The sequence below is a fragment of the Scylla paramamosain genome, chromosome 38, assembly GCF_035594125.1.
Source record: "Scylla paramamosain isolate STU-SP2022 chromosome 38, ASM3559412v1, whole genome shotgun sequence".
NCBI lineage: Eukaryota > Metazoa > Arthropoda > Malacostraca > Decapoda > Portunidae > Scylla > Scylla paramamosain.
Window position 1 is genome coordinate 5738898 of NC_087188.1, and position 21541 is coordinate 5760438.

A 21541-nucleotide genomic window follows, 5' to 3' on the forward strand; every position below is an offset into this window, starting at 1 on the left:
CTCTTGTGTCTCTCGTATCTGGTATTGTGAGGTCTTCTCTGTCCATTCCTTCCAATATTCTATATATTGCTATCAAATCACCTCTTTCCCTTCTTTTTTCTAGTGTAGTCAAGCCCAATCTCTTCAACCAGTCCTCATAACTATACTCTCTTAAGCTTGCAGGGATTTTAGTTGCAGCTCTCTGGATTCTTTCTAACTTTCTTGAATCCTTTTTGAGACTTGGCGACCACACTAATGCTGCGTACTCCAATCTCGGATGTATCGTCATTGTTATCAGTTCTTTTTTTTTTTTGTAATATCTTCATCAATATAGGAGAATGCTACCTTGATGTTTCTAGACAGATTAAATGTTTCTCCTATAATTTTGTTTATGTGCTTCCCAAATGACAAATTATCAGTAATAATTATTCTTCTGATCTTATAGAGATTTCCTCATTCCCTAAGTAATAGTTGCCAACTGGTCTTCTCAAACTTTTTCCAAACCTCATCACACTATATTTTTTTTAGCATTAAACTCCATGTTCCACCTCAATGACTATTCACTAATCTCAATTAAGTTCTGATTTAAAGTATTGCAGTCCTCTTCATTTGTTACTTTCCTCATAATCTTAGCGTCATCAGTGAAAAGGTTCATGTAACTTTTTACACCTTCTGTCATATCATTTACTGTGAACATAATAGGTGCACGTACTGAACCTTGCGGGACTCCACTTATTACCGTTCTCCAGTTCGACCTGCTGCCTTTAATTACTGTCCTCATTTCTCTGATTGTCAAAAAGTCAGTCATCCACTTTAACAGTGATCTACCAAGTCCTCCAATTTTTTTTCCAATTTCCATATTAGTCTTCTGTGCGGAACTTTATCAAATGCTTTTCTCATCTAAGTATATGCAGTCGGCCCATCCATCTCTCTCTTGCAATGTATCTATTACTCTTGAGTAGAAACTTATCAAATTCGTAACACAAGATCTTCCTTTTCTGAAGCCAAACTGTTTCTCTGTTATCACCTTGTTGTCTTCTAGGTATTTCACCCATCTTTTCTTGATAATCTTTTCACAAATCTTCGCCACCACACTTGTGAGCAATACAGGTCTATAATTTAATGGATCTTCTTTACTTCCGGTCTTGTGAAGTGGGGTAATATCCGCCTGTTTCCAATCTATGGGTACTCTACCTTTTACCAGGGTGGTGCTAATTATATTGTGCAGCGCCGAGACTAATTGTGAGCTACACTCTTTTAAAATCCAACTCCATACGCCATCAGGACCCATTGCTTTCCTTACATCCAGGTCTTCCAACATATTCTTTACTTCTTCTATTGATGTTTTAATCTCCTTTAGGTCGGTCCCTTTTTCTAACGCTGTCCTCTCACCTCTGAAATAATTTTCCTTAGTAAACACAGAGTGGAAGTATCTGTTAAACACTTCAGCTACCTCTTCTGGGTCATCCACTGTCTCTTCTCCAGCTTTTACCATGCTTATTTCATCTTTAATCTTTAATTTTCCATTGATGAATTTATAAAATCATTTTAGTTGGTCTTTACATTTCTCCACAACATTCTTTTCAAAAATTTTTCTGCTCATCTCTGCGAGTTTTGAGATATTCGTTCCTCTTCCTTATATAACTGTTCCACAAGTTTCTTCCACTTGTTCCATGCTTTTTCTCTCTCTAATCTAGCTGTTGCACATCTATTGTACCAATCCTTTTTGAAAAGATTCTCTGTTGATCTTGTGAGTACCCATTTCTCTACCCCCTTATTATAAATGTCCAGGAAAGCTGTCCACTTTTCCTCTATGTCCTCCTTTTGAATAACTGTTCCAATTCACTTCACTGAAATACTTCCCAAGCTCTCCAAAGTTAGTCTTGCTGTAGTTTAGCCATTCTCTTCTGTGGTCCTCTTTCTTTATACTGAGGTTATTATCCATAACTATGAACTGAATCAGCACATGATCACTTTTTCCTATTGGGTTTATGTATTTAAGGTCTTCTATTATTTCTTGTTCCTTGGTGAAAATTAGATTGAGTCTTGAAGGTGCTTCATTTCCCTTAAATCTTGTGTCATCTGTAACCCATTGTGTCAGGAAATTTTCAATAGCCAGGTCTAGTAGCTTGTTCCCCCATGATGACTCACTGCCTTCTGTGGTCCAATTCTCCCAAGATACCTCTTTAAAGTCCCCCATCAGGAATATATTTTCATTTTCCTCAAGCAGCTCTGCCAAACATGTCCTTGTGTCCTCAAGCATTTTCTTATAATCATCCTCTCTCCAAGAGTTGGAATAGGGGGGAACATAAGTCACCATAACGTTATGGTATCTTCCCATATTCTGTCTTAAGCTTATTTTCAATACTTCTGCCTCCTCCACCCCATATGTGACAGATTCCACTAATAAATCCTTCCTAATTAGAACCATCACACCTCCTTTCTATTTCTCATCCAGAGGTTGTATTTTCCTTCACCAATATTTAATATACCCCCTTCACTTACCAGTTTAGTTTCAACGATTCCCATGATGTCCGGTTTCTCCTCTTTTGAATAGTCTTCTAGTTCCAACACTGCCGACATTAGTCCATTTATGTTCGTGTATGCTACTTTTAGTCTTCTCTTTCCGCATTTACTTCCCTCCTATACCACTTTCTCAACCTCATATCCATGACCCTCCAAAAGAATTGTTTTTTTTTTCTCCACCTCTGATAGTTTTCCGTTTTTTTCATTTGCCTCTTTTCTTAGTTCATTTACAGTATCTCTCTCTTCTCTGGTTCTATCTTTTTTTATCCACACTTGTTTGTATCCTTCGACCTTGGCCAGTTTCCAGGATTTACTCAGTGTTTCTTCAGCTGCCACTTGTGACCTAAACCTTATTTTCATAGGATGCTGTTCACCCTCAACATATCTACTCAATCTTTTAATTTCTTGGATCTCTCCAGTCAGCTCTTTTTCTTCTTCTCCACTAATTCTTCCACACATATCTTTTCCTTCTTTTCTCTTTCAGTCCAGAGGTGTACACTCTTCCTTCAGGCCGAATACCACAAGTTTTTTTTTTTTCTTATCCACAGTGTCTCCCACCAAGTTTTCTTTCTGTTTTATAACTTGAACAACTTTTTCTCTTAGCTTTGTGTCGTTTGCCTCGGTTTGTTCCTCCACAATTTTCCTAAAATCGATCTTTTCCTCCTCTTGTTCTTTCTTCCAATTTTCCTGTTTTACGTTTAACTCTTCCACTTTGCCTTCATATTCCATTGCTTTCTTTTCATATAACGTTAGTTTATGTAGATCGTCGTATGCACCTTTCCACACCCCCTTCTCGGTGATCAAAGTTTCAACCATCTCCATCTTTTCAAATCTATCCTTCATTTCCTTCATTTCGGTTTCCAGTGTGATAATTCTCATCATTGCTTTCCCGACCCTTCGGTCCTCTTCCCCAAATCCCGAGAAGTCTCTGTCTCGCCTTCGGGACGGTCCCCGTTGGTGTAAACAACATAGTGGGGACCGAAGTAGACCCCTCTTCACCGCTCATTATAACAATTTAACTGCTTTCTACAAAACACTTTTGGAGACGGGACAGCAACGAGTAAAACCAATGTGAACTCTCACCTCTGTATTTCCACTAGGGCAGCTCTCTGTGATGTAGATGGCTGGATTTTGAGGAGTGCCTGTTTGCGTTGACTTCTCTGTCCGCCATGACAGTGTGTGTGTGTGTGTGTGAGAATTAAGTTTCTCTCTCTCTCTCTCTCTCTCTCTCTCTCTAATAATAATAATAATAATAATAATAATAATAATAATAATAATAATAATAAATAAAGAAATAAAGAAGTCTGTCTGCTAGTGTGCCAGCTCCCACTGACCCATTCGTTATCTGTTCCCCGTATCTGTCTTTCTTGTCTTTTTCCCTCTAACCTCCTTCTTGGACCTTTCTCCATATTTTAGTAAGAAAGATGATATAAGAGAGAGAGAGAGAGAGAGAGAGAGAGAGAGAGAGAGAGAGAGAGAGAGAGAGAGAGAGAGAGAGAGAGAGAGAGAGAGAGAGAGAGCGCATGTACACACATACACAAAAAATAAATGGCAACTCAATCGCTGGAGGGGTGTGTGAAAACTGTTTGATCATGATCGTCTCGTCAGTCCGAGCTATAGAACTATAGAGGAAGTATTTGGGAATTCATGTGATGCATCAGGTGGAACAAGTGCTTCTCCACCATAAACGCCAGAATATGACAGCTCTAATATCTTTGAGGATTCCTGTAGTGAAAGTGAGTATGATTTACTCTCTGATGATGATGAAGGGGATAGTGACTTTGACACGCACCTGCCCTCAACAGCAGCATCACAAGATGGGCGTAGAAGCAAACTTGTGATAAAATCATCACAGAGAACATCCCTTCGTTCAGAGGTATCAGCTGATGCTAGCGTTTCAAGAGCTGGCTCAGAATATAGTTTTCGGTGGAGTTCTGCAGACAAATTTGTCCCACATTTGCATGACTTTGATCGGTCTGGTGACGCTGGAATTACTAATGAATACCGATTGCCTGAGGAGCCTTCACAAGGTAATAAGTTTATTTCTATATCTTTTTTTCTTTGTATAGCAAATTATATATATACTGTTACACCAGGGTTATGGTTGCGGGTGGCAGCACTGGGAGAGGCGGGAAAGCAGTGAGAGTGGAGACGCGTGGCCGGAGAGGAAGTCAGCATGTGCCTGCCTTCTTTGGAAGTGTTTCCTTGCCTGTTGAGTGCTCTGTTGAGTGCCTGTCGTGCCCTGGGAGACTTGTGGTGCCCCTTTGAATTTGAAAAGCAGTGTACTTGCGGAGGATTTGTCAATAAACCTAGGAAATAGTGCCCATGTTTTCCCTTGTGCCCTGGCCTCGTATGTGTGCCTTGTCCCGGCTCAGAGGGCACGTGAGCAGGCTGAAAGAACCGATCAGCTGGCACGTGAGCAGGCTGAAAGGACCGATCAGCTAGCACATGAGCAGTCTGAAAGAACCGATCAGCTGGTACGTGAGCAGGCTGAAAGGACCGATCAGCTGGCACGTGAGCAGTATGAAAAGACCGATCAGCTGGCACGTGAGCAGGCTGAAAGGACCGATCAGCTGGCACGTGAGCAGTATGAAAAGACCGATCAGCTGGCACGTGAGCAGGATGAAAGGACCGATCAGCTGGCACGTGAGCAGGCTCAACGGGCAGACGACCAGGTGTGCCATCTAGAGGATGTGCTACAGAGCAGCCTTGTGTCCTTGAAGGCGGAAACACAGCAGTACATCAACCAGGCTTGTGACAGCGTCAGGAATGAACTGCTGGACAAGGTGCAGACTCTGGAAGGTGAGGTCCAGGGCCTGAGGGAGGAGGAGAGGACGGAGAAGCAGCGGCGCGAGCTGGCAACAGCACTCGCGGAGGAACAGGCGGCCCCACGTGTTCTGGCGGGAACCGCCGGGATGGCGGACCTGCTGGGGTCTGCCTGGGGCCCTTGGCAAGAACCCTTGGCTTGGGGGCCTCGCAGCGTCGTGTCAGAGCCGGTAGCTGCTTCAGGGGACTGGGGAGCCATCGGAACCCCTCCCTTGAGCCCGGCTGGTGGCAGGCTGGGGCTCAGTCAACCCATGTCTATGTCCATGCCCATGCAGCCTGACAGTAGACACCAGGGCTGAGAAGACTTTGGTGCGGCCTGACATGCTGGCCACCACTCGAGTCCCAGACGCGCCACAGAGGCTGTGTGGCGTGACAGGGCACTGTGTGCAGCTCAAGGGCCCAGCGGATGTTCGTATCGACGTGGGCAGCGCTGTGGAGCGGATGCCGGTGTACATCGCCGACTTGGACGAACCATGTCTGCTGGGACTCGACTACCTGACGCAGAGCAAGGCTTGTGTCGACCTAGGACGGAAGCTGGTGAGGGTGCGTGGCCAAGAAGTGCCCTTGCTTCCGGAGGTCGGCTGTGCGGAGGTAGTTGTGGCTGAGAGAGTGCACCTTGCCCCTAGGACGGAGGCCAGAGTCTGGTGTCGACTGTCCAGAGCGATGCGTGGATCGGAAAGCATGGTGGAGCCCACAGAAAACCTGCGACTGGCTGACGGCGTTGCAGTCGGGTGGAGCCTCATTCAAGCAGGGAGGAGTTAGTTACGGTGTTAGTAGCTAACCTCTCCGATAAGTCTCGGAAGGTGCCCACTGGGGCCAAGCTGGGCACTTGTGGGGAAGTGGAACACCCTGAGGAGACGTCAGGGAGCACAGAGGTGGCTGCTGTGAGGCCGCTACCCAACTTCCTGGAGGATTTGGCTCACTGGAGTGCCGCTAACCTGACGGAGGCGGAGACAGAGAAGGTGCGCCACACCCTGGCTCAGTACGCGGACGTCTTTAGCAGGGGTGACATGGACCTGGGGTGCGCGGGGTTGGTGAAGCACAGCATCAACATGGGAAGTAGTGCGCCCATCAAGAGCCCACCCCGACGTATCATACCAGCCAGGCGGGAGGAGATGTAGCGCACCGTCAACGAGCTGTCAGCGCAAGAGGTGATTGAGCAGTTGGACAGTCCGTGGTCATCAGTGGTAGTCCTGGTTAAGAAGAAGAACGGCATGCAGCGCTTCTGTGTGGACTACCGGGCGCTGAATGACGTGACTACCAAGAACTCTTACCCCCTGCCGAGGATTGATGACACGGTCGACACGCTGGTGGGGGCCAGGTGTTTGGTTCTCCACACTCGACCTGAAGTCGGGTTACCACCAGGTGGAGATGGCAGAGGAAGACAAGCCCAAGACTGCTTTCTCCTTCGGTCAGGGCTTGTGGCAGTTCAACATCATGCCCTTTGGTCTCTGCAATGCCCCTAGTTGTTTCGAGAGTCTGATGGAGAGGATGTTAGATGGCATGCTGTGGAAGACAGCACTCGTGTACATCGATGACATCATCGTCTTCGGAAGCACCTTTGAGGAGGAGTTGGAGCGGCTGGAGGTTCTGCAGCGGCTGAGGAAAGCCAACCTCAAGCTCAGCCCCAAGAAGTGCTCTCTCTTTCAGCACGAGGTGCCGTTCCTGGGGCATGTCGTCAGTCGGGACGGCATGCGCACCGACCCGGAGAAGGTGGCAATGGTGGAGAAGTGGCCTGTCCCCACCAACGTAGCGGAAATCAGGAGCTTCTTGGGCCTGTGTATGTAATACCGTCGCTTCGTGCAGGACTTCGCCAGCGTGGCAGCAACTCTCCACCGCCTCACTAGGAAAGGGGCGTGCTTTGTGTGGGATGAAGCGTGCCAGGCGTGCTTTCTGTGGGATGAAGCGTGACGGCCTGAGGAAGGCCCTGGTGGAGGCATGGGTCCTGCCATACCCAGACCCAAAGCTCCCCTACCTGCTAGATACTGCAAAGGGCATTGGGGCAGTCCTGTCACAGGTGAAGGACGGGATGGAGCACGTTGTGGCCTACTACAGTGCCAAGTTCAGTAGGCCTGAGCATAACTATCACACAAAACCAAAGTTAGTCGTGCTGACTAACTTTTCTTAGTAAAACCCATGGGGTCTAGAACGAGTGGCAGCATTAGTCACAGTGACTAACATAATGATAGTCAATTTGTGACTAACTGAGCACTCAACCTGTGTATGGTCTTACTCAAATATATCTGACTAATGCCTTCGTACTGTTCACTGCTTCTACTAACCACATTAGTAAAGTGGATCATAGGTGTTAGTCAATTAAATGACTAATTAGTTAGTCTTTCTTAGGCAGATGATGAATCATTAGTACCTTTAATACTAGCAGCTAGCTACTGCTGTCTGAAGGTTAGGGAAAGAAATAGGTAATAAATTCAATATATTCATATACAATTAAATGTTCCCTCCATTTCATTTCATTAAAAAAAAATAAAAAAATAAAAAAAAACACTAATTTTTATCATCTATAGTATAATATGCTTTTCACTTGAACATTTAACAGAAAGCTCCCCTCAAAACTGTAATGATATATAAAACAGACGTAAAAAATAAACTCCATTAGTAACACTTCATCCTAGTATGAGAAAAAAAAACAACACAAAAACAACCTGTTTTGACAAGCCATTAAGTAAATAATACACATTTGTGAGTATTAATCACAAAAACTTGCAATGTGGAAAAGAAAGTAAGCATCTCTTAAGATATGAATATTAAACCTTCCTCCCATTCATAAACTAAAGGAAAAAATATGTAAGTAAAGTTAACATAAAGGAAATGTAAGGAGTTACAGACCCTGTAAAGAATAATTAATTAGTCCACTGCTAATCATTATATCACAGTACTTTTAAGAAACTTAGGGAAACAACCAGTGCAAAAATAGACATTTAACCTTATTTGTACAAGCTTTTAACCCAGATCATATCCATATGTCACCATTAATCCTTTAAAGCCACACAAAAAAAGAAAATGAGTATTTCTATGGGATATACTAACTAAACAAATCTACAGAAATGCTCAGAACAGTAATAAAGAAACTTCACGTATCAGTTGCAATAACATAGAGAAATAAAATAAAAAAAAAAGGTAAAAAACGCATAAAAAATAAAAATATATGCATCATATGGTACATGAAGAATACTACCCAATTTGGAGAGAGAGAGAGAGAGAGAGAGAGAGAGAGAGAGAGAGAGAGAGAGAGAGAGAGAGAGAGAGAGAGAGAGAGAGAGAGAGAGAGAGAGAGAGAGAGAGAGAGAGAGTCTACTCTCCATTCATTATATATATATATATATATATATATATATATATATATATATATATATATATATATATATATATATATATATATATATATATATATAACATAAGATAACAATTCAGTAAGATTTCATGAATACTGGGTGGGGAGAAGGGGAAGTACAAGTATTTCCTTTTCCTTTTAGAAAACTTATTAACATAATGTTATGTATTTCACTGATTAATCTTTAACTAGTAATTGACTAGTGTGTGTGTGTGTGTGTGTGTGAGAGAGAGAGAGAGAGAGAGAGAGAGAGAGAGAGAGAGAGAGAGAGAGAGAGAGAGAGAGAGAGAGAGAGAGAGAGAGAGAGAGAGAGAGAGAGAGAGAGAGAGAGAGAGGCATTATGTGTGGAGTTTAATATATTTGGAAGCAGATTTATGCATTTTTGTAGCTCAATTCTGTCTTTACTTCATTGAGTTCTACAAGTAGAGATCTTGTTTTTGAAGTGTTACCTTTGTCATACTTGATACCTAAGAGATGTTGTGAAATGGAGGAAATGTTCACAATTTTTTGGGTGTTCAATATTAAACACATAAAGCCCTGCTACCAATGAGACTACAGCCATAGAAATACATGTTGGTTCAGCTACAGGTGCACCATCAAATAATACACAAAATCTGTCTGACATGTATGTCCCCAACATGTTGAATGGACACACTAGACTGCCCTGTTCTTAGTTCTTCTTCTGGTACCTTAAGGAAGAAATAATAGTGTAAACATTAATAACATTTTGACATTAAAATAAAATTTATATGTAGATGTATATCTTAAGGTGATAATATATTCAGAAATTTCAATATATACACACCACTCTAAAATCAAAGGTACTGAAATTTAACTTTAGTAAAAATGGATTCTTTCCTTTCTCCAAGCAGGTGAAGTAACCCCAATATAACTAAGCAAGCATCTGGTGCAAATAAATAAATATATAAATAAATTTGATAATATGTAAATCAAATAAACAAAAGAAAATTAACTGTGTAAGGAAAAAGTGAAGATATGGTCACATCCAATAGGACAGTCCACTAATTTGAGTACCAATCTTTTAAAAGCCTGTAATTATTGCTTTATCACATAAGAATTAACAAAAGTAAAGCTTCTCCTAATTATATGAATGACAAGCATTTTGACTGAATGCTCAGAACGACCAGTATACTAATGATTTTTGTCCTTTGTGTCACAGCAGCAAATCTTTTTGTACGAGTATGCGGTTATGTTTTTTACTTGAGACACTATTTTGGTAATATCATAATGCAGTAATGCTTCGTGTAGCAAGTCCTCGTAAGAATATGATGAGTACTGATCAAAAAAAAAAAAAAGAAAAAGAAAGAAAACCCCAGCCGAACCTACATGCCCCGACATAACGCATTGATGTTCCGAACTCCCGATTCTTCTCATCATATCCACCAAAACAGTGTGAGAAGTCCTGAACTTCATCACAACCATGGAAGAAACCTTTATCAGACTGTTTGCACTTGCGCCAGCGCTGGCAAAGGTGACTCCAAGAATTCTATCTCCATGCGAATTAGTGACCTGTCTTATTGGACTGCAAGGGAAGAGGATGCAGCTAACAATTCTAAAAAGATTGATAATATTTACATTTTAAATTTCAAATTGGACAGCCTATTGGGTTTATTTACACTAGAAATAATGTCTTTCCTTACGAGAGAGAGAGAGAGAGAGAGAGAGAGAGAGAGAGAGAGAGAGAGAGAGAGAGAGAGAGAGAGAGAGAGAGAGAGAGAGAGAGAGAGAGAGAGAGAGAGAGAGAGAGAGAGAGAGATGCTTTACACCTATTAAAATCTTTAACATCACTTATGCTGCAAACAATTATTTAGCCATAGCATTCACCCAAAAATTTGATAGAAGAGCAGGAATTTAACAATTAAATGAGTACCTTTATAGAAATTGGTGCAAGCATTACAGGTAGATAGGTCATGCTTAATACAATGTTTGGTTTTTGCATGCAGCATAGTTTCATGAATACTATGCTTATAAAAGTGAAAGATGCATTGCTAATGAAGAAAAGATACATATATTAAATTGCTACCAGCTACTGAAATGAACAAGTTGAACTAGACATTACTCACATTGACTTTCATCATGGTCATAGAGTTCAAGTAAGGTTTCCATATACAGAGGAACTGCTTTTCTTTTTTTGAGAATGGCAATTATTGGGAGCCTATATTTCTCCAGCCCTTTCAAAACTGCTACTCTTGGGTCTGGTTCATCCGCATGTGGTTCTAATCTCAGGAACTCCTTGATTATCTGTAAAGATATAAGCATCAAATAATTATAAGTGAAGGTTACAGAGATGAACATCTGCAATAACTGTACTTAGTTATGAGTGCTCATCTCCCGTCACTGAGGCCTTTGAGCCTGAGAGGGAGAATGGAAGTACCGGTAGTTAAATATCAATTACCAACTATAAAATATAAATAGCTATATACATTATAGCCCTACAAATAAAGTTGACAATTAGTAACAATATGTAGCAAAATCCATAAAGTGTACATATATACACACTTACACCATCAAAAGTCTGAATCCATGGGTACAAGTTCAGGATTTCTGCTACAAGAATGTTCCCATTGATTATTTTTTTGCGTCTCTCAGAGAGTGTCAACTGCATGAGGCGTTCAGCCTGAGGAAAATCATTAAAGTAAAATTAGTTTTCATAAGTTGACTGTCCCGCCAGCCTCCCTCTCTCCCTCATATATATATATATATATATATATATATATATATATATATATATATATATATATATATATATATATATATATATATATATATATATATATATATATATATATATATATATATATATATATATATATATATATATATATATATATATATATATATATATATATATATATATATATATATATATATATATATATATATATATATATATATATATACGAGCATCATTTTTCAGTGGCCATCCACCAGTACCATTGAAATTGCTTACATAAGAGCAGGTATTTTTAAACAACACCAATAAAGAAGTCTCTGAAATATAAAAAAAGATAAATCAAGCGTACAAATATCACATACCTTATCTAACTCGGGATCTTTCTTCATCCAATGTAGAGCAAGCCACTGTCTATGTCTCTAATGACTCATCATCTTCTGAATGGGGCCTTGGTGGAAGGTAAGCCTTTACTCCATACATCAGTGGACATGTAGTCTCTTTTGGCGCTATGCAAGGGATCTTCCTTTTCCTTGATGTCACCTCAGTCACTGAGGAATCCTGCCTCTTCCTTGAATTCTGAAACTTGCGCTGGATGCACAATTTCCATTGCAGCTGCAATTCATGCTCCTTGAGATCACTGTTTCTCAGGATGGCAGGAAATGATGTCAAAACAGCATTTGCCATATTCATATACTGTTCTGATGTTGGATAGCTAAAATATGATAATAATAATAATAATAATAATAATAATAATAATAATAATAATAATAATAATAATAATAATAATATATTATTAATAATAATGTCATGATACCTTGATATGTAATAATGATGATAACAATAATAATGATAATATCAATCTAGCTAACTATATAGATGGCTTAACTCCTTTTATTATATTATTATTATTATTGTAGCCGCACCGGCTGGGCATCAATTGGCTCTCAGGTGATCTGTTTTACTGATCACACCCATCATCGTAGGGTCGAGGAAAGGCAGTTCTCCCTGACACGTTTATTGATGAGGAAGGCATGACCGTAAGAACTGCGAACAAGTTCTCGGTCTCAATTTCTTACAAAATAACATTATACACGGATATTAAACACTTTCAACATATTACAATATTCATTAACAATACATGCAATTAACTTAGCACTATGACAATCAGTTTTTACTACAAAATTAAAGTATTTACCTCGGTCACCATCCTGCCCGTCTTTGTCTGAGCGCGACTTGGCTGTGAGCGATGCCCGCAGGCAACTAGCAGGTTAACCCCACACTCCTAACAAGTGAGCATCGGCTTCGGTGCTTAATATAGCATTAAATACTGATACTTACACATATTACACGTTTTCATGCAAATAGAAAACTATTGAACATTTCACTTATAAATGCCGAGGAATAATGACATGAGGTACATACGCTTTACATACAGTAACAATTATTATCATTATTATTATTATTATTATTATTATTATTATTATTATTGCTGTTGTTAAACAATCACCTAATTGTGCTTTTGTCCCAGTGAAATTGGCAGATAGTGGGTACACTACCTGAATAGTACACTCAAAGGTGGTTTCACATCTATCAGTGCCGTATTAGTATCGTATAGGTTTAGTGTCAGTGATATCCATGTCGCTTTCGTGACGTCTATGCACACATATCCTTTCAGACGTGGAGTTGGCTATGATTGTCGTAATTCTTGATGAAGAGCAAGATGCTTGCTTAACAAAAAATGAAGAAAAGAAAAGTGGGTACATGAAACGTGGAAGAAAAAGAGAAACTGAAGGAGACTTTGCTACTCTGTACGAGGAATTAATTAATGATGAAACAAAAATTTTCCAGTACTTAAGAATGTCCAAAAACTGTTTGATGACATTGCTCAGTGATGTGATGTGTGGTGTGGTGTGGTATGGTGTGGTGTGTTATGATGTGGTGTGGTGTGATGTGGTGTGTTGTGGTAAGGTATGATGTACAATGTAATTAATTACATCAATTAAAAAGAGTATTTATCACTATTTCAATTTCTTCTATTTTATTTCAAACACTCGTCCGACATCCGTGAAACTTTTTTTAAAAATACCAGTGACGATGATATTCCATTTCACGGAACGGAGACGTAACAATCACTTCAGTCAAAACACGGTACTTCGCCGGACGTGTGTAAATGTTTCCGCCGAATTCCAAAATGACGAATTTTTTTCTTACTGACACTGAAGCACTGAACAGCACGGAACGAATACGGCACTGATGTGTGTGAAGAGACCTGGTTTTATTATAGTTTAAGCCATTATACACTACGTGGTAATAACCTACCTCATTTTGTTCTTCTCACTATTCACATCATTTCTAATGATTACACTACTTGTCGGAAATTAATAATAACGCCACAATAGGCCTGGGAATGCACAGCGCTCTCAACTTTTTCTAAGTCCACAGGTAAACATAAATGGTGTATTGTTGCCTGAACTTCAGTTGTTAGGTTAGGTTAGGTTAGGTTAGGGTTTTATTATAGTTTAAGCCATTACACACTACGAGGTAATAACCTACCTCATTTTGTTCTTCTCACTATTCACATCATTTCTAATGATTACACTACTTGTCGGAAATTAATAATAACGCCGTGGGGCCGTGGGTAGAGATTGGGGACATTGGCTTAAACTATAAATTTACCAGAGACCTTAACCCGTATCCCTCTGGAGGCATATTTCCGAAGTCTGGTAATGTTTCGGCCCATTTACTCTTGTAGCGGTTAGGTTAGATTAGATTAAGTTACGTATAGGTAATTTTGTGCGAGAATCTCAATGAGACTATTCTAGAGAGAATCCTACAGTTAGTTTTGGAGCTACAGCCTAGTGTCCATACAGGCTGGCGGACGACTCCTTCCAGACTTCAAGAATATGCATTCTGGCCCTTCACAAGCTTCAAGAACCAAAGTGATTACAGATGACCATTGCAGCCTCCTGTAACATTGCATAACATGCCCCTACCCAAGCAAGAACATACCAGCATCATACAGCCCCACAACTGCATGTACTGATTCTACACACAAACTTCAGCCATAACTATCCAACATTAATCAATACAGAAACAACATCAATGATTAACTTACCAGAAATGAAGGAGGCACAGCCCACGTGGGTCCTTGTCTTGAGCTTTGAATGATGGCTGCTGGACTGGCCAGTGGCGACGCTACTACTCCCCTCTACTGGCGGGATGCCACGTCAAAGGCGGTAGATTCAAATTGCGGAAATTGTCCCAAACTACGCTTGATGTACTATATTGTCATATATAACATCAGATTATTTCATAAAATATTACAAACATTTCAAACGGAGTAATTTTCATCGCAAAGCAAGTGTGTAAACGTGTTTAACCAATAATTACAAGGAAGCAGCGATCGCATGAAATGACTAATACATTAGTCACAGTTGTTTTGACGAAGGATTTGACTAACTTTGGTTTTGTGTGTACTGCGTGACGAGGAAGGAACTACTAGCAGTAGTGAAGAGTCTCGAGCACTTCCACCCTTACCTATACGGCGCTGAGTTCACCATCTGGACCGACCATGCTGCCCTGCAGTGGTTGAAGATCCTGAAGGTGCCGGAGGTGGTTAGGGCGCCTCGAGCAGTACAACTACCGCATCATTCACTGCCCGAGTTGTGTCCACTGCAACGCTGACAGTCTGAGTCGACGCCCGTGTGAAGCTGGCTGCTCACACTGTGCCCGGAAGGACTCTGACCCCGTGTGCCTCTGCCTGCAGGTGCTGGCAAGCACCGCAGAGGGGGACAACAAATGGTGTAAGTCACAACATGAGGACTCTGACCAGTGGTTCGAGGCTGGCAGTGGACGCCCCAGCTGGGAGGCTGTGGCGCCAGACAGCCCTACCACCAAGTGCCTGGTTGATCAGTGGGAAACCTTGCAGGTGGATGAACGAGGTGTGTTAGTGGAGCGTTGGGTGGCCTTGAGCGGAGTGGGCAGTGATGCGTGGGTGGTGTTAGTGCCCCGAGCCTTGCGCGCTGAGGTGTTAAAAGAGTTATATGCAGGCATTACCATTGGTCACTTCGGTGAGAAAAAGACCCTGTGCCATCTCCGCCAGCGCTTAAACTGGGTGGGGATGCAAAGTGGCGTGACCGAGTGGTGTAGAGCGTGTGACGTGTATAGTGCAGAAAAAGGGCCCCACCAGGAAAAACCGCACCCCGTTACAGGTGTACAGCGTGGGGGCGCCCATGGAGCGGGTGGCTGTGGACATTGCCGGCCCGCTGCCTTTCACGCCACGGGGCAACTGGTACATCTGTGTGGTGATGGATTATTTCACCAAGTGGCCCAAGGCGTATGCACTCCCTAACCACGAGGCTGAGACAGTGGCGGGTGTTCTAGTGAACGAGTTCTTTACCCGTATCGACGTGCCCGCGGAACTGCACTCTAATCAAGGCCGTGAGTTTGAGTCCCAAGTGTTCCGTGAATGTTGCGAACTGTTAGGAGTGCGCAAGACCTGGACGACACCCCTCCACCCACAGTCTGACGGGAAGGTGGAGCGATTTAATCGGACCCTTGCGCAACAGCTGGCCAAGTATTGCGAGGAAGACCAAGGAGACTGGGACGTCAAGCTGCCTGTTATGCTGATGGCGTACAGGTCCACTGTGCATGAGGCGAAGAACTTCACACCAGCCCGTCTCATGTTTGGCCATGAGCTCAGGCTGCAAGTGGACCTGGCCACAGGACGGCCTCCTGACATGAGCTTGCCCACCGTCACCTCTGGGTATGCAGTGGCACTGCAGGAACACCTAGTGAAGGTGCATCGACGGGGTCGAGGCAAGCTCAAGATGGTGGGCCAGGCCATGAAGGAGATGTATGACTGCTGCATGAGGAACGTGAGGTACGCTGTGGGTGACCAAGTGTAGCTGTATAACCCCCGCCAGAAGCGAGGGCTCACACTGAAGCTCCAGAGCCCCTGGGAGGGGCCATACACAGTGGAAGCAGTCCTCTCTAACGTCACGTATTGGATTCGCCGGGGACAGAAGCGACTGTCTGTTGTCCACGTGGACCGGTTGTGGCGTTACCATGGTCCGGGCCGTTACTCCTGGGGCCGTCATAATACATATATTGTTGCGTCCCCCCTCACTCCGGGTGGGCGTGTTATCCACACAGGCATGGGTTGAGAAACTAGAGGAGCGAGGCCTCAAATAAGTCACACTCTGAACACTGAGACACGGCACACACACACACAAGGCCCGAGGCCGGCACACACACACGAGACCGGGTTACAAGGGAAAACACGGGCACTATTTCCTAGGTTTATTGACAAATCCTCCGCAAGTACACTGCTTTATAAGTTCACAGGGGGCACCACAAGTCTCCCAGGGCATGACAGGCACTCAACAGGGCACTCAACAGGCAAGGAAACACTTCCAAAGCAGGCAGGCACACACTGGCTTCCTCTCTGGCCATGCGTCTCTGCTCTTTCTGCTTTCCCACTTCTCCCAGTGCTGCCGCCTCCAACAGTGCTGCCACTCGCACCAATACCCCTGGTGTAACAATATATATATATATATATATATATATATATATATATATATATATATATATATATATATATATATATATATATATATATATATATATATATATATATATATATATATATATATATATATATATATATATATATATAAAGACAAAAAATTAGTAATGATATTCACCTGTTATCTATTTCTTTCCCTATTATGAAGAGCCTACGCAGAGGAGGAAATGTGCATGTGATATGGTGCTCCTCAACTCATAACTTTTCATCTCCTCCCTCCAAGGTGACAAGCAATCCATGGTAGTTCAAACATACGCTGCAGCACTCTTGATAACGTAAGTCTATTCCTATATAATTCAAACTAGTATTTTGTATATCACTTGTAATACGTCCTTTTTATATAAAGTGTGTGTGTGTGTGTGTGTGTGTGTGTGTGTGTGTGTGTGTGTGTAATAATAATAATAATAATAATAATAATAATAATAATAATAATAATAATAATAATAATAATAAACGGTTTATTATTTAGGCAGTTAACAAACTGAAAATGTACATAGGGGGTAGGGAAATACTTAACATTAATCCTAAAGGTAAGTCTAATCTAGAAGGGACTATTGATTGATGGCTCGTACCATGGTGGGAATCGCACTGAGTCTGTACCGGTCCGTGCGCGGCGCCTTTAGGGGGGTTATCTTGTTGTGATGCCTGATGGCACGGACCGGGCGAGGCGTGTCAGGCGGCAGCATGTTTCTGAGATGTGGATGATGCAGTAGTCCCCTTCCAAACTTCTCCAGAGCCTCTCGGTGCCTGGTGGATAGTCTGGACAGACTCAGGGTGGTCAGGGCTTCTTCATAGGTGGTGTAGGTAGGGCCAAGGATGACCCTGCATGCCCTTTTCTGTGTGTGTGTGTGTGTGTGTGTGTGTGTGTGTGTACCACACTCTCTCTCTGCAATGAAAGCCAGCAAGAAAACTGAATTCCTGTGCCTGGTTAGGGAAATTCTTATTACATTTGTAGCATTATTTCTCAGATAATGTGAAAAAAAAGTATCCTTGTGGTTCAGTGATATCAATGCCCACTCTCTTCTGCATTTTATCTCCACCACCACCCACCCACCCAGTACCACGGGGAACCATACAAACTTGCAATATCTGTGTGAAATTTGAGACATTATACCCACTCAGGCAGAACACCCAACACCAGACATACAGCTGTAGTACTTGATAAGCACCGTCTCACCACAACTTACTATGTTTTACTATTTCCTTAACTCTATGAATTTGTATTGATATCACAGTCACGTATGGATCCAGTACTGTAAATTTGCTATGCTCTCTCTCTCCCTCTCCTTTTCTTTCCATGAGTTATCATCCTGCTATTTCATTTGTTTCTTTGCCTCCCTCTGTCCCGCCCCTTCCTCTCCCGTACATCATGCTTCAACCTGCGAACATAATTTGGCGCACATCTCATCTAACATCAATCAGTTTCTGAGTGACTGCTTTGCTGGTAAGGTCCAAGTCTCTGCGACTAATTCATATCGGGAATCATTCTAATTTTGCATAGAAATTGTAATGTAGGTTTTTCTAATTTTTCAGTAATGGATCACTGGTTCCGAGAAAAACGAATGTGAAAAGGCCAGGGCCAGGAGGATCATCAGAATGATTAAAAATATGAATGAGGGGAGGAAGAGAGCAGGATTGGAAGGTTATTATATTATAAAACAAGGAAATAAAAAAATTGTAATAGCACTCCCTTCTACAATCCCAACATCACCAAAACCCTCAGCAGCAGCAGCCAAACATGATCATGAATAAAAATAAATAAATAAATAAAATTAATAAATAAAAAGTAAATAAAAAATGTTTAGACAATCTGTCCGTCTGTCTGTCTGTTTCTGCCTGTCTCCCAAGCTCGGTTAGAATCGTATCAGGTCAGGTGCTTTATCGCTCTGACCTGAGATTATTTGCTCCGCCTCCTCCCATAGAGGCCTACCACCTCTCTCTCTCTCTCTCTCTCTCTCTCTCTCTCTCTCTCTCTCTCTCTCTCTCTCTCTCTCTCTCTCTCTCTCTCTCTCTATCAACGTAGATGTGTGTGTGTGTGTGTGTGTGTGTGTGTGTGTGTGTGTGTTATCATTATTAGTATCAGAATTATTATAGTTTATTCTAATTGTTGCTGTTGCTGATAATGGTGATGTGCTGTTGCTGCTGCTGATGTTATTATTATTATTATTATTATTATTATTATCATTATTATTATCATTATTTTATTATTATCATTTCAAGTAATTTCACACTTATGAAAATTTCTCTCTCTCTCTCTCTCTCTCTCTCTCTCTCTCTCTCTCTCTCTCTCTCTCTCTCTCTCTCCATTCCTTTATTGTTTTCGAGCTATGTATTTTGGTATTTTCATTCCAGGGCTTGAGCTGAGATGAGTGGGTGATGAGGCTCACTTGTTTTCTCCACACCAGCCACCCCAGGAAAACTTCCAGTCTTTATAAAAATAAAGAAAACTACAATCACTTTTTTTTCTGCCCTAAGGTTTTGCAAAGAAAGAAAATGAGAGAGAGAGAGAGAGAGAGAGAGAGAGAGAGAGAGAGAGAGAGAGAGAGAGAGAGAGAGAGAGAGAGAGAGAGAGAGAAAGACGAATGTTTAGAACAGTTAGTTTGAAAAAAAAAAAAAACACAGGAGGAACTATATTTCAAGGAAAACGAGATATGTTAGCAGGGCAACTTGTGTGTATGTGACTACAACAGCAAAAGTAATAAATAAACAGAAAAGCGTGAAAGTACAAGACGACAAGGAAAAAGAAGACAAGCAAAGAAACATACAAGAAAAGCTCATGAGGGAGAGATAATAATAATAATAATAATAACAATAATAATAATAATAATAATAAAAACACACACACAAACACACAAAGATCTCAGAGCTGCCGGACTGTGGCATTTAGACGGAAAAACACATAGGAAGCACCCATTCCACCCTACCTGTCACATGAGTTGCCAGACACCTCCTCCAAAGCTCCATAAATCACGATTGAGACCTCTATGCCAGGCAAGAATCAGTCTTCTCCCCAGTGATTTAGTTGCCACATGTCTCCAGAACATTTGAGAGGAAAATGAAGTCTGAATTCAAAACTCTGGGCGCGAAAAAATCATGCCTAAATAGATGATCACCGCCTCGAGCGACCAGCCGGCTCGCGCCTTAATAAATGATCACCGCCTTGAGCGACCTGCCGGCTCGCGCCTAAATAATTGATCACCGCCTTCTAGGGCTTAAAGAGCTCAAAGCATTTATCCCCCCACGAAAAAAAAAAAAAACTTTTTTTCTGTTACAAGAGTGCGATGACCTCTGTAAGAACAATCTGCCAGACATTAGCATTGGCACCTTGTTTTCAATGACAGATGCAGCCAGCAACTTGGTCTCAAAGAGTAGCCAGTTGAAGTCTTCACAGTTCTTCAATGATGTACAGTGCCTTGTGAAGAAATGCAATAAGATACGAGACCCAACACAATACGTAATATTTTTGTAAAGAAATAAGGCAAAATCTTATTGAAAAGAATCCCATCTATGAGACGATGAACACTTAACAAATAAGGAATCATTACAAGTACCTGAAAAAAGTCTCAATCACTTTCTAAATAGATGTATCTTAATCCATCTCTGTGGAAAGTGATTGAGAGATTGGTCAAATAGAACCAGATCTTTGGGAGAATGAATCTTTTTTAATGGTCTTGTTTTCTTTACTAGGTTTAGATGTTTATTCTTAAGGTATGGACATTTAATTTTTTCTTAGAAAATATCCATGTTTTGTTTGCTAGATTCACATTTTTTTTTTCTTAATAAATATCCATTGATTTTCAACTGTCTTTCATTCCCCAAACTTTCTCCTCTCTCTCTTCCCACACTAACCATGATTAACTGCTTTTGTTCTAGTCCACAGGACCAGCACCACTTTGTGTGGCTTTTCCCCACCTTAGTAATACAATCTGGTACCTTGACGTGGTGTGCTGGCTTAAGCCCATCCTGCTTGTGCTGCTTGGGTCATGGAAAGGTGACCTGTAACCTTTGGGGAGCTATAGCAGTAGGAGCAGTGACCAAATCCAGATTGCCATTCCTTACCTTGCAAGGATATCTCCTCCAACACAAAGTTGATCAAAGGTGTATTATGTGCATATCCTTGCCCAATGAATGTAGAAGCCCAGGGGCAGAACAGTATCCTCATTGCAATCCTTTAAGACTTCTCTGTAACAAGACTGGAGGTTTCGTCATGCAACCTGATGGTAAAATCTAGTCTTTTTTTTTTTTTTTGCAACTCAACTAATTAGATCGAGTTGGTGCTACAACATAATTTAGTCAGTCAGTCAGTTAGGATGCTTACAAGTCATGGCTAAACTATCACCAACAATAGTTTTCTTCTTGTTCTTATTTTTGTTGCTCTTCAACTGAGGGAGGGTTATCACACGAAATATGGAGTAAATCTAGGCCGTATGACGTTCCCAAGCAGTTTCCCAGTGCTTTCTTTGCTGAGCAACGCTTAGCGCACTCGATGTGCAGTTACTCCCGGCTGTGTCTGTCCCGTGCTCTCACACACATTCACAGCGGTCGATATGCATTCGTTTCTGGCCATGTCACCGGC

General features: G+C 41.7%; 1 protein-coding gene and 1 long non-coding RNA gene across 4 annotated transcripts in view; one reads left to right on the forward strand and one right to left on the reverse strand.

The window, feature by feature from the left end:
- Nucleotides 1–19549, forward strand: part of LOC135091925 (uncharacterized) — a 32727-nt gene extending 13178 nt beyond the window's left edge. Inside the window, exons 3-4 of one of the 2 annotated variants that reach the window (XR_010262700.1) lie at nucleotides 17114–17240; nucleotides 19318–19549. This is a non-coding gene — a long non-coding RNA (uncharacterized LOC135091925). Of the gene's footprint in view, nucleotides 1–17113; nucleotides 17241–18498; nucleotides 18649–19317 lie in introns of those variants that run through there. The other variant, XR_010262701.1, reaches the window with a different exon arrangement.
- LOC135091621 (uncharacterized) lies at nucleotides 9337–14625 on the reverse strand. 2 transcript variants are annotated; one of them, XM_063989387.1, is made up of 5 exons: nucleotides 14494–14625; nucleotides 11741–12090; nucleotides 11208–11321; nucleotides 10768–10945; nucleotides 9337–9372 (listed from the first exon to the last, which is right to left on the reverse strand). In XM_063989387.1, exons 2-5 carry the CDS (start codon nucleotides 11765–11767, stop codon nucleotides 9338–9340), a joined length of 354 nt encoding a protein of 117 aa, XP_063845457.1. In that variant the 5' UTR covers nucleotides 11768–12090; nucleotides 14494–14625; the 3' UTR covers nucleotide 9337. The 2 variants fall into 2 exon arrangements, with proteins under 2 accessions (XP_063845457.1, XP_063845458.1); XM_063989388.1 differs by having other exon boundaries at nucleotides 11741–11990; nucleotides 14494–14570.
- Nucleotides 19550–21541: the final 1992 nt, after the last annotated feature.

Bases quoted from the DNA above. Each gene is read 5' to 3' on its own strand.
- LOC135091621 (XM_063989387.1), bottom strand. From the start codon at position 11,767: ATGAAGAAAGATCCCGAGTTAGATAAG. The intron at 11,322-11,740 runs GTATGTGATATT...GATTTTCCTCAG, and splicing joins AAGATCCCGAGTTAGATAAG to GCTGAACGCCTCATGCAGTT. The intron at 10,946-11,207 runs GTAAGTGTGTAT...ATATCTTTACAG, and splicing joins GGATTCAGACTTTTGATGGT to ATAATCAAGGAGTTCCTGAG.